A 12,573-nucleotide genomic window follows, 5' to 3' on the forward strand; every position below is an offset into this window, starting at 1 on the left:
GAGCTTTGGAAAATTACAGCTGGCATCTCTAACTAGTTTCTGAACATTTTATAGTTAAACCAATTCATCAGGAGTACAATGGCAGACAAAATAGAGGAAATAATTATTAGTTACAGCTCCAAAAAATAGGAAAGACTCTTGAACACATCCATGCTTTAGAACAGACTGAACCCTTCCATGTTGCCTTGTTGGCTGTAACATTTGTTAGTTATATGTGAAGTCAGTACAAATCCCAACACTGAGTGGTAGTTACAACGTTTCTTTGTTGTTGTACTTCAAGGAATAACCAACAGCAGTTTCGAGACACTCCACCAGGGAGCCTGCTGAGAGGAAGTCCAGCTCCACCTCTATGAACTTTATGTAAATTGCAAAACGCTGAGGCGAGTCTTCGCCTCCCTCGCCGTTCTGACTTGTTCTGGCAGTGCGACAGTTCTCTTGCAGGAAACGTGTCACACTGGAGGGTTCTCCGTGGACGTAGTGTTTGCCAGAACCCTGAAAGTGCTGGAACAGACACTGCTGTATGGTCCTGTCCTCAGCTATGCCCAGGTAGCAGTAAGTGACCTTTGTTCCAGTCCTGTCACTCTGTCCTGCTCCTTCTCCGTCAGACTGACTCGGAGCCCCGTTTTCTGAGCCGCACTGAGGTAAGCTATTATCTTCGCTATTACCCTGGGGAGAGGTCTGAGCAGCGTCACTGGAGGACAACACTGCCTCGTAGCCAACAGCGTATAGTCCATATGCCTTAGGGATGTCCCCAGGCAGGAGGTAGTGGGAGGCTCCTTTGCTGCAGCCTGTAGGTCTGGACTGGGACACAGGGACCCAGTCTACCTCCATGTGCAGCTCCAGGCAGCGCGCCTCGCTGATGGTAATGTCCAGGAACTTGTAGTAGACATTCTTCCAGTTCATCTTCTGAACTTTGGTCATGATAATCCGGCCCTCCGGCTTCTCCGGGTTGAAGTACTCCCGAAGCCTCTTGCCCAGCGGCACCTGTGAGCTGATTTCGGCGTAGTGGTAACGCACGTCCTCACGCCAGCGCGTGTTGTAGCCCACACCGAAGATGGCCAGTTTGTTGGAGAGATGCAGCCGTGAGAACTCAGTCCACGTCTGGAAGTGCTCCCATTTCAGCTGCACCGACTCGAGAATACGGATCACAGTCTGCATCATGTCCCTTTTTCTGCACACAAGAATAGACAAAGTAATACAACATACTTCCCAAGTTAGAAAGCGCTGTATCAGCAGTGACCTATGTGTCCTGGCCTCTTTTACCCAGATAGCTGATGGCTGAGGGAGCCTGCATCAGTAAATTCTAGCTTTGGCGCCTCCCAGTGGCAGCACCATGAAAACAGACACTGGCATTGCACACAGACTGATTTGTTAAACAGCAAACCTGAACCTATTTCTGAAGAGAATGTTCGTTCCACTGACTAAAATCATTTTTACTTGCCTTGATTGCATTTAACACACATTTGCTCTGTCAGATTGACTATTAATTGAGGAGACATAACAGTAAGTTGGATTATTTTAACCTACAACACAAACTTTACATCAAACATGTTCAATTTACAGACAGAGTGAAGTGGCTCCAGTGGACTTACTGGGTTTGTTCTGACAGCTCTGCTTGAATCTGTAGAGCTCGGTTTTTAGGCACCTGGATTTCTTCTAGTGGGAAAAAAAAAAAAGACAAATATTAGTTCTAACCAACCTTCTTGAGTCATTTATTTCTTACCTGTCCTCTATTATCACACGACTCACCAGTCTCCATGTCTCCCTCCTGGAATGCCGAGTCCAGCACCTGGTTGCACCAGTCCTCCTGGGAGAAGTCCTCCAGGGTGCTGCCATCAGACTCCATCTCCTGATACAGCCCACTGCTGTTGATCAGCACGGGTGCACAGCTCTGGGAGTCCCAGCCTCCCTGACCGAACACCTTCTCCAGCTGCTCTATGGTGTAGCTGCTCTTCCTCTTGCCGATGCCGTGCTCCTTCACGCGGCTGTAGCAGCGCCGCAGTGTCTGGATGTGACGGGAGGACAGGATTTACTCAGCTGTTCATCAACTAACTGGCAGTTTTCTTAAGACAGTTCTACAGAGAGGAAACATCATTACTGACCACAGCAGCGGCGCTTTCCATAAGCGCCAGCTGGTAACTACTCTTTAAAGTCTAGCCGACTGCATTTTTAAGTTCATTCTGGATTTTGATAAAATAGTTTTCATTAACAAGGTGTGATTTGCTACCAGTAGCCTCTGCTTCCAAACAATGAGCACGATGACAGAGAAATGTGGCTGTATCTGTATCAGTCCTGCTCCATCATGCTCTATATGAATGCATGTGTGTCTAACTGAGAGGTTGAGCCCTGCAGATTAGAGTAGAGATCTCGCTGTTTTACAAATATTAGTAAATGACGGAAGGCAAAACACTAAGAACTGCATTGGTTGCACTGACGGGGACATCCTCAGTCGATGGACGACTTCAGAAAACACCATAAAAACTGATGGACTCTATGACCAATGAACAATAAGTAAAAATAAAAAAAACGAAGGCAAAGACAATTAGAAGTTGAGCTGATTAAGTTGATTCACTTGATTTAAGTGATTCGTATTTAGTTATTATAGAGTCACTTTGGGCATAAGTTTATTTTTCTGATAATTTAATTCAAAAGGCGAGATAAGACGTTAGATTATAAACATGTCCCCCCCCAAAATAACCTGGTTTATTTTTGTTGAATAGGAGTAGATTCATGTTTCTACTGAAACAATACATTAAACCATCGTTAGCTTAGTGTTTCCATATAACTGGCAAGCAAATCTGAAGATTGGTTTTAAATATTAAAAGTCATTTAAAGGACTAAAATGCACCAGATGCCCAATTCTCCTTCATTATTACTCACCTACTGTTTACAATCTGGTAGGAAAACTCTTTAAAATATGCACTAATTAAGATCGATGTTAATAGAATAATGGCATCAGAATGCACCAGTACACTTTGGCTATTATGGCCAAAGCAGGGGGCATGACCCCAAACACTGTTTTTTGGGGCATTTTCCATCTTTATTTGATTACCAGCTCTAGAGACATGACCGGATATGGAGGTGGTGGAGCGACAGTAAAGTGTCCCAGTCAGACATCGTCCTGGTGTGTTGTAGCTGATTGTGAGAGCTGCAACCCCGGGGCACCACTTTGCAATATATCTCAAACCTGAGTGGGGACGAACCAATCAGACATCAACCTTGAGACTGACCTCATTAAGTGGCTCAAGTATCGGCCAGATATGACGATCCACACTTCAGACTTTAATATTTTCTGTCAAGCCATTTTTCCGATGCACTATTCTTGATGCGTACGGCTACAATTCTGTGTCATACGTCTTGTATGTGCTGCACAATAAATACATTTCAATGTAAAGAAAAAAAGTGGCTGTTATCGGTCATATCATGTGATTGCGATACGAATCACAATTTTCAGATAAATGGTAATTTCTCATTTTTTTCCAGTAAACAAAATAGAAAAATGTTTTTTTGTTGCTGCACCAAATAAGCATGTTGTAATTCATCTGGAGAAAATGATTTATCGGAGTTGCCATGATGTTTCATTTACAAGTGGCGTTTTACCTTTACCAAAGAAATTGCAGCTGATTATATTTGGACTGCAGTTGGTCATTTTGCAACATTTACAATAGTGTGACTGACTGTTTAGCCCTAGTGTTGAGTAGATCTTTTGGTTTTCATGAAATAAAGAGAAAAAGATTGAATATTTCAACTTTAAACACCCATTCATCCATTATTTATACACTGCCTAATCCTCACTAGAGTCGCAGGGGTGACTTAGGGTGAAGGCAGGTTCACCTGGACAGGTCACCAGTCTATCACAGGGCTACACTTAAGAGACAGACAACCAAGCACCTACGGACAATTTAGAATCACCAATTAACCTCAACATGTTTTTGGACTGTGTGGGAGGAAGCTGGAAAACCCGGAGAGAACCCACACTGCACGGGGAGAACATGGAGACTCCACACAGCAAGATCCCAGGTGTCCTCACCAGGACGCAAACCGGTGTCCTTCTAGCTGCGAGGCAACGGTGCTGACCACCGTGCCTCCTTGCAGGCCTCATCTTTTAACAGAAACTATTCAATGGAAAAAGAAACACGGAGGACAGGAGCCCAGTATCGGCTCTGATTGCATCTGTTCAAAACACCAGCAGTCCCTTCAGCAAAAAAACAACTGTGTTATGTCTGCTAGATGCTAATGATGGCACGTCCATTACTAATCCTATTTTACACTTACAGCCTCTCTGACTCAGGGCTGGAAAAACAGAGCACTGGTACCTCTGAGTTCTAGGATGAGAACAGCCTCACTGTCACATCTTAGCATGAGGACATTTTCACTGTAGATGTATAAGTGCTGACTAAGGCCAGAAGGAGAGAACATGTTACAGTAATTTTAAGGTTTCGGTACTGGCTGTCTGTCTGATTTAAAACTGATCCTTTCATTGGTTTGTAAAACTCTTAATGATCTACCTGTTCATACCTATCTCAAACTTCTAGAAACCTTCTGGTAGTTTTCCTTTAATGATAACCAAAATCAGAACAAAACCCACAGTGAGGCATCATTTTGTTGAACAGTTTTCTAGAAAACCCGAGGGCAGTGAAAATGTAGGTATTCTTAAAAGTGAACTCAAGTTCTGCTTTAAATTTGTATTAATTATATTCTTTTTTTTGCTTATTTTATTTATTTGTCTATGCATTTATACTATTTTATAGATTTTATAACACTTCACTTGTCTTATTTCTGGATGTTTGACTTGTCCAGCATCTAGTTTTTTTTCTAATTAGATCTGTTATTATTGAGTCCTTCATTGTCTTTTTACATAATGTTTACCACTTTGTGTTTCATTGTGTTTATACATAAATGAAGCCTGACTAATTAAATGTAGATGAGGCACCAGAGTCCCAGTTCTATTACATAAATTGTGAACAAACAACATCGTCACGGGCAGGACTGTTGTTTTGTTTTGTTTTGTTTTTTTAAGCCCACATAATTTCAAATATGCTGATGCTGTACAGTAAATGGTGACAGGTGTGTTGACAGGTAAAGCAGTGGCTTCACAGTCATGTTATATGAAGTAGTACTGACACAAGTTTGTATTGACCGGTGTAAAATATATTTATGTCACATGATGTGTCCATCACAGGCAGGCAGGTGAATGAATGAATGAATGAATGAATGAATGAATGAAAGCTTTGACTTCAGATCTAAATGTGAGTTTCTGGGTCTGGGAGACATGACTGTGCTGTAAATGAATCAGATTCAAGCTGATCTGCAGTCAGTGACCATGAAAATGAAAAAACAAACCCTTACTGGTCAACTGGGAGCATTATGTTGATGCTTGTCTACCACAAAACAGTGCATGTGAAGGTGGACACTATCAGAGAGAGTGTGATGAGCCCACAAATCTACATGCATCAGTGTCAACAAACACAACTGATTGAAACCTAATGTGTGTTTCAGCTGAATATGAAGCTGCTGCTGGACTCATGTTAGTGTGTGCAGCCCACTCAGGTCAGAGTCCAGGTGATGGAGGATGGACATGCAGCCTTTGTTGTGTCCTCATAACCTTTTACCTTCATCCTCTCCCGGCACTGGGACGGGGTCCGCTCGTATCCCAGCTCCGACAGGGCTCTGGACACCCGCTCGTACATGGCCGGACCGGGGGCCTTGCCGGAGAACACGGTGCCGGCCACCTCCAGCTGTTGCATCCTCGCCTCCGTCAACCTCTCGTTGCCCCACACCGCGATCAGGGCGTTCGTCTCGGACGGCGTCCACGACATCCCTCGGCAAGCCGTGAAGCTGTTGGAGGAGGATGAGGCCGCCGTCCGGCCCGCGGTCCCCGAGCCCACGTTCAGAGGCGAGAAGCGGTTAGGCGTCGAGGGATTGGAGTGGTATTGATTACTGTCACTCAAATCCTCCGACTCGGGGGATGGCACCTCGGTTTTCGGTATCTTTAACGGCGTCGATATCTCTGGAGAATGCTCCGCGTTACTGGACGCCGCCATGTTGCCTCTGTTGCTAAGGGGAGGGGGAGGGAGGGTGACGTCAGAAAGAGAGGAGGAAAGCACGGCGCGGATCTTAACAGCGGCACAGGATCACGTGATCAGGATGGAGCGAGTCTTCATCCAATTAGCAATTAGCAATCAGCACTAGGGCAGGGTGATATGACCAAAAATATTCATCATGATATAAATGAGAACATTTGCGATATAACTGACGATATAATTGACGCTAGACAAAATACTTCAAAGCTGCACAACTTTATTGATGCAAATAAAAAAAGAACAATTTAGCAAGCAGCTGTTTTTAATGTGCATTAAAGCTATAGTGTACCAAACTCAATAGTGCAAAAGTTGTAAATTGCTTGCTGACAGTTTGTTTAATCAAAAGGCTTTTCAAATAGAAGTGGGCTGACCAATCCTGAGCATAACAATGCATAGTATCCACAAAAGTAAAGCAGAGTTGTTTTGCAACTTTGCTGAGTCAGTTTCTTTGGTCTGATGGGGTGGAAGTGGGTGGGACGCAGAGGCAGTACTTGGCTGATAATGCCAGTTTAGGATAGTGGTCACAGTTCTGTTTCCACCACGGGCGACAGCGGTGGGTTACACATGGCGGGTGAATATTTGGGTCTCAAATATTCGGGTCCAACCCTTCCATGTCGGTCGATGCACTGCATTTGCCCTACTCCTTGGTTGCTACCATGCTTCTCGCTCCATATGCAATAGACCAGACGAAAACCACAGCACTGTGCATATGTGTTTTCATTCAAAATTTTCACTCAAATGAGTGCATTGTTTCACACTATTTATTTGTGTGAAACCCAAGAGGCCCCTGGGCTTAAGGGGATAAACCAGTGGTTTACAACCTTTTTTGGCTCCCTACAGAAAGCAGTGCGCAGCTAGGGTTGCATTTCAGAAGTCTGTATGTCTATGGACTGTTAACAGCTGCACCACAGGGTGACTTTCCTTCTAAACCTCTCATGTGGTTTTATTTCAATAAACGTTCAAATGATCCAAAATTCTCACCAAAAAGACTGGAGGAAATTCCCAAAACTCAAAACAGATTTGTGGATCGGAACCTTTTTACTCATATTGCAAACCCTCACATTCATCTCCTCTCCTCGTATGTAAAGTTAAAGTAGTTCAAGTTAGCTCCCCCTGCAACAGTAACATGTTGCTGACGAGCTGATGCTTCACTATTAAAAATCTAAAAGAGGACAGTTATAATCCTATATCAGTCATGGGGACCAGACCAATAGTGGTGCTTTAATAATTTATGTATATCTGACTGCTAATCCATATACACTTTTATTTCAGTAGGATTTTCAAGCACTACTTTTACTTGTAATGTAGGATTTTTTATCTGCTGTACTGGTATTTTAAACCTAGTAAAGGTCCTGAATACTCCCCCTCCACCACTGGTTATGCACAATGTCGTTATGGACTTTTTCAGAACTGGAGAACTGGAGGTAATCAAGAAAAACTGGGTCACCATGGGTGCAGTCAGCAGCTACTCTCTGATTCGGCGGTCCAGGATGGATGCAGCCATTACAACAGGGTAAAAGATCTTTGTCATGTAGTTTAGTGCAGTGGGTCTCTGTCATTTGGGTCATTTTTTAAACCCTGGAGACAGTGATTGTCTAAATATCTGTGAAATATTTTCACATGACATTTTTAAAGGGCAAATGAAAAATGTTTCATGGTTTAATATAGATCTGAAAACCACTTACAATATTTACCAAGGAACACCTTTACGGTCTGTTTTAAATCAATGCAAATAAATATATGAATTAAATACGGCCTAAATATTCACATCACTTTAATGTTATAGCTCATCAAAGAGGCTTTTTTTAATATATTGTGTCCAGTGATCCTGAATAACAGTAACAGCAAAAAGAACAGTCAATGAATTTACATTCTGCTGCAATCAGTGGGTCCTCCTGAAGTGTTTCATAGGGGGACCAGATGGGGCCACTGAGAAGCCTGTGATGTTTTTGGACTAATTGCAAATCTGACTGGCTGTGGCTGTAAGCAACTGTAAGCATTGCATGTACATTCATGTAACACTTTGTTTACCTGCAGTCAACACTGATGCATTTACTGAAACCTGGACATCTGACTGAATTTAATTCAACAAAATAACCGTAACCGTTGTGACTGTGTTATTGTTGTTGTGTTATCAGCCTTTCTGTTGAAAACAATGTAAAGCCACTTGGGCTGAATTTTGTCTGTGGATGTTTTTATGGGTTCATAAGGGGCTTCACACACTTCGTCTGGATGTTGACGTGCAGAACAAAAATCGCAGACGAGGTGGACTATCTGCACAGCACATGTGGTAACTGCTGACTGTATGCTCGATATTCTACATCAGGGGTTCTCATAGTCCAGACTTGTGTCAGGATGCGGAACAAAAAACAGGTCAGTCCAGAACCTGCCCATACCTCCTGATATGGATACATTATAAGGTGTCACATTTTCTATGTCAATAATTCTAATAAATCAGTAAATTGCTACTGTGCAGCTGGAGATGATCCACAGCGATCCTGTCTCCAGATGAATGTGTTTTTAATGTGGCTTATTTCCCTATCCTTGGCATCATTGTCATCGCAATGCTACCTGCTGGAGGTGAGTGTTGTGGGTTGTTTCTTTCAAAGTACTGCAAGTTACACCAGAGAATTTGCTATGAACTCATAAATAGCAGATGCAGAATGTGTATTGTTTTTTCCAGTACATAATTTGTACAACCAGGGTAAATGTAAGAATATGACTGAGTCAGGAATAAACATTTCTCCTGTCTGAGAGACAGTTGTGGTGTAAACAGAATTCAGGGGTCACACTGATGCAACTGACTGTAGGCAAACAGTGCCAATTCTCCCAGCAGGCTCAAATATATTTTGACAATCTTGACTGTCTGGAACTTGAATTTGGTTTGCTTAAAAGCTACAGGTGAGTTGATTAAATGTTATTTTGTTATTGCCAATTGGTCCTCTTGCCTTGATTAAAAAGTCAAGAGAGTTAAGATCTTCTGTTTTACATCCTTTGAATTTTGTTGAATGGTTGCACATATTGTTCTCTTTTATGACATTTTGTTCAGCCATGTGCAGTCCTCTTCTTGAGTACGATCAGGGCTTTACAGCTCCTCTGGCTGGTACATACTTTGAATCTGTTGAAAACATATATTTCCAGTTGTGTCGTATACAACTTCAGCTTCTGCAGACAACAAATAGAGAAAGACTTTAGTTGCCTCAGATGTTGTGAACATGTGCTGTAGCAATAATGCCATCAAGATAAATGATGCACACAGTTCGTTGTATTCCCTGGAGCTGTAGCTTCATGATTCCCTGGAAGCGAGGATAGGCGTTGCAGATTCTCACAGGACACAAAACTGATACTGCTACACTCCTGATGAAAAAGCAGCTTTCTTCTTGTCTACAAGCTTAAGAGGAACCTGGCCAAAACCAGATGTTAAACTAGAAGTGCCAGGCACTAGTGCACCTAAGAAATGATCAAAAGTGTCTTCTATTTATATTAGTGGGTAAAGGTTCTTAATGATTACTGAGCTCAACCCTCTGAAGTCCACACAAAACTGCCTTTTTTTTTTTTTTTACTTTCTTGGTCAAAACAACAGGGGCTGACTGGGAGCTTTATATCCTTCAGTTATACTTTGTTCCATCAGTGGTCTTACAGACTGCATCATTGCTCACTTGGTCGTGACACATGGTAAGGGCATACCCTGGAGGAAGCTGCACCACCTGTGTTGATGTTGTGATGGAAAAGATATGCCCGACCATAATCAAAAGGATGAGCATCAAAGACATCAGTAAACTTAGTCAGCAATTTGTTCAGTTTAGAAACATCACCTGGGAACAGGTAGATCGCATTAAGTTTCACTGAGGGTGTGGTTGGTGCTGGAGGTGTCTCACAAAAGCCTGTCCAATATGCTGACTGTGTTGATGTGTGGAAGTGTCAGTGCCCACAACCGTCTATTCTGTGAAGGTGTCCCATGATAGACCACTGACAACTGGAGCAAGGTGAGGGGAAGGGCTGATGATAGTAGCCAAGCCATCCCTAATAGTGGTAAGGACAATTCCCAGGCCATCAATTCTCTCCTCATGGGGCTTAAGTAGTCCTACCAAATGCTTCAAATCTCTTAAAAAGAAGGCAAGGAAACAGTAATGTGGCATCGTTGTACAACCATATAAATTGTCATTGTGCAACACAGGGACACTGTAGAGAAGGAGATATCCCATGAACATGTCAGTAAGAGAATGGTGTCAGTTCCATCAAGCAGTCCAGCTCCAGAAGGGCAGGACAGCCAGCAGATCTGACTACACAGATGTCATGTTAGTGTGGGAGAGTCCTGCAATGTGCTGAGCATATCAAACACATGTCCTGTAGCACCTGAAACAAGGATGAGTGTCTTATGGAAGGTCTGTCTCCATAGGATGGAGAACGTCTGGTGGCATTCCTCAGTGATGACAGAGATATAGCAGCCAGAGTCAGTCAGAGCAGCAAATTCCTCCCTTCCATGCTAAAGGGAATTAAAGCCAAATAAGCAGCACCAGCAGGACAGATGAGCAGCATTGTGGTTGCTGGACATGACATTGCTATACAATATCTAGTTGGAGTTTGGGGACCTTTTCCACATACAAATCAGATGTGTGGTCAACATCACCTGGTAGCTGGCATTTCCTGAACTGTTGTTCCTGAGACTGGCACTGCCAAAAACTAGAATCACAAAATCTGAGCCTACTGGGGCTTAAAGCATCACAGCACAACACTATGACCACAGCCATGCTCATTTGTGTGATGGCTGTGTGGAATAAACTCGCCACTTGGCACCACAAAGGCAAGTGTGCCAGGTCATCCAAAACACCTTAAGGATATTCAGTCTTGTGTTGTTCTGCCAAGCATGGAATGTGCTGGGGCGAGGGAGTCAGCAGTAGAGATGCAGCACTAGACATGAGTGGGGTTGGGAAAATATGTTATGGCCAGCTGGGCCCTTTCACATTGCGTGGCAATGTTTCAGGAAGCATTCATAGATTGCAACTTGAAGGAAAGCATCCAGCCCAGCCACAAGTCTCCAAAATAACTCACACCTCTAGGCTATAGGATCATAATTGTGAATTGACTCCCTAAAGCCAATTTATGGTTTCAGCATGGATGATGTAGACTTTGGAAGCAAAAAGCGGAGGTACATGTGGTTGTGTTCATACGACTACATTAGGTTGGTCTTCTGTGCAGCCAGTTGCATTGTTCTCATATTGAACAGAGGAAACCATATGGAGCTCCAGTAGATGTTTCTGAAATGCTGTGACATTTCACTTTTCACAGGATATAGCTGTAGGTTACAGATAAGACTGTTGCACTGTGTCAGTGCGCTTATTCCCGAGATCTGCCAAGCACAGTGGGCTGACAGAACACAGGATTTCTGGAGAAATTACAACTGTGTTTTCACACTGTTAATGAAAAGTATGTACAGTTCAACCCACTCGCAAAGTCCTGCGAGTGGGTTACATCTACTTTAATGATGAGTTATAAAGGTGTGGATGACAGAGAATCTTGTTGTACAGTCTTGTGCACTTGTGGCAATTGCAGTGTGGACAGTCACAAATTGTGGGCTGCACGTGAACCAGGGTGGATGACTAAATTTACATCATGTGTACCTTTGTGAACGCAGAGAGCGCGAATTGGCCTTTAATCAGGGAACTACTTTCGGCTGCAGAGACCTCAAGCAGTTGCTTGTGTTTACGTGGGAGGGCATTGAAGTAAGGCTTGAATGCAGCCAGGGATTGAGTGCAGCTGAAACAACACTGAGGCCCTGTTTTGATTCCCTATTATCTGCTCACCCCGTGTGGCACATGGCACAGACGGGAGATGCATTAATTACTGTGGCTTGGTAGATATAAGGCTACCTGTAGGAGGAACAGAGGTTGAGACGCTGGTTAAAGCCGGTGGAATGAGACAGGTGCACACTTCATTCCATACTGCAGCTCAAAATGACAAAGATCAGGAATATGGGTCAGTCTTCTTGTTGTGTGCAGCTTATTGATTATGAGTTTAAATGTGTGTGCCAATGACTGTTTTTTGTCCTGTCTCCGTGCAGGGTCGAAGGCCACTAGTAGTCTGTGTGAGAGTAGTCGACATACAAGTTATTTAAAAAGCTCAGTTAGAGAAGAAGAAGAAGACAAAGATCCAGCCTTTATTTGTCACGAATCCCAGCATTGATCTGGAGACAGTTCTGCTGGCACAAGTCCATAAAGCTCTGGGTCAGTCTCTGTACTCCCCGTCTGTGGTGAGGCTGATGAGTGCAGAGTCGTCTGAGAGCTTCTGAAGGTGACTCTTGGCTGAGCTGTACATGAAGACTGCCATATACAGGTTGAAGAGAAGGGTAGCCAGGGCTGTTCCCTGTGACGCCCCTGTCCTGCAGACAATATAATGAGTCAGCAAGAGGTTTGGTTGGCACACTCTTTGTTCTGAGGTGAGTTATGAAAAAAAAGTCCTATACTGGGTTAAAGAGGATAAAAAATACCTA

At 43.4% G+C, this 12,573-nt stretch overlaps 1 protein-coding gene across 1 annotated transcript; it reads right to left on the reverse strand.

The window, feature by feature from the left end:
* Positions 1 to 126: 126 nt before the first annotated feature.
* Positions 127 to 6,044, reverse strand: msantd2 (Myb/SANT DNA binding domain containing 2). Its single transcript, XM_008292071.1, has 4 exons — positions 5,613 to 6,044; positions 1,750 to 2,005; positions 1,593 to 1,656; positions 127 to 1,171 (listed from the first exon to the last, which is right to left on the reverse strand). The coding sequence occupies exons 1-4, from the start codon at positions 6,042 to 6,044 to the stop codon at positions 250 to 252; spliced, it is 1,674 nt and encodes a 557-aa protein (XP_008290293.1). The 3' UTR covers positions 127 to 249.
* Between the last annotated feature and the right edge of the window lie 6,529 nt (positions 6,045 to 12,573).

This window comes from Stegastes partitus, unplaced genomic scaffold (genome assembly GCF_000690725.1).
Source record: "Stegastes partitus isolate 25-593 unplaced genomic scaffold, Stegastes_partitus-1.0.2 Scaffold782, whole genome shotgun sequence".
NCBI lineage: Eukaryota > Metazoa > Chordata > Actinopteri > Pomacentridae > Stegastes > Stegastes partitus.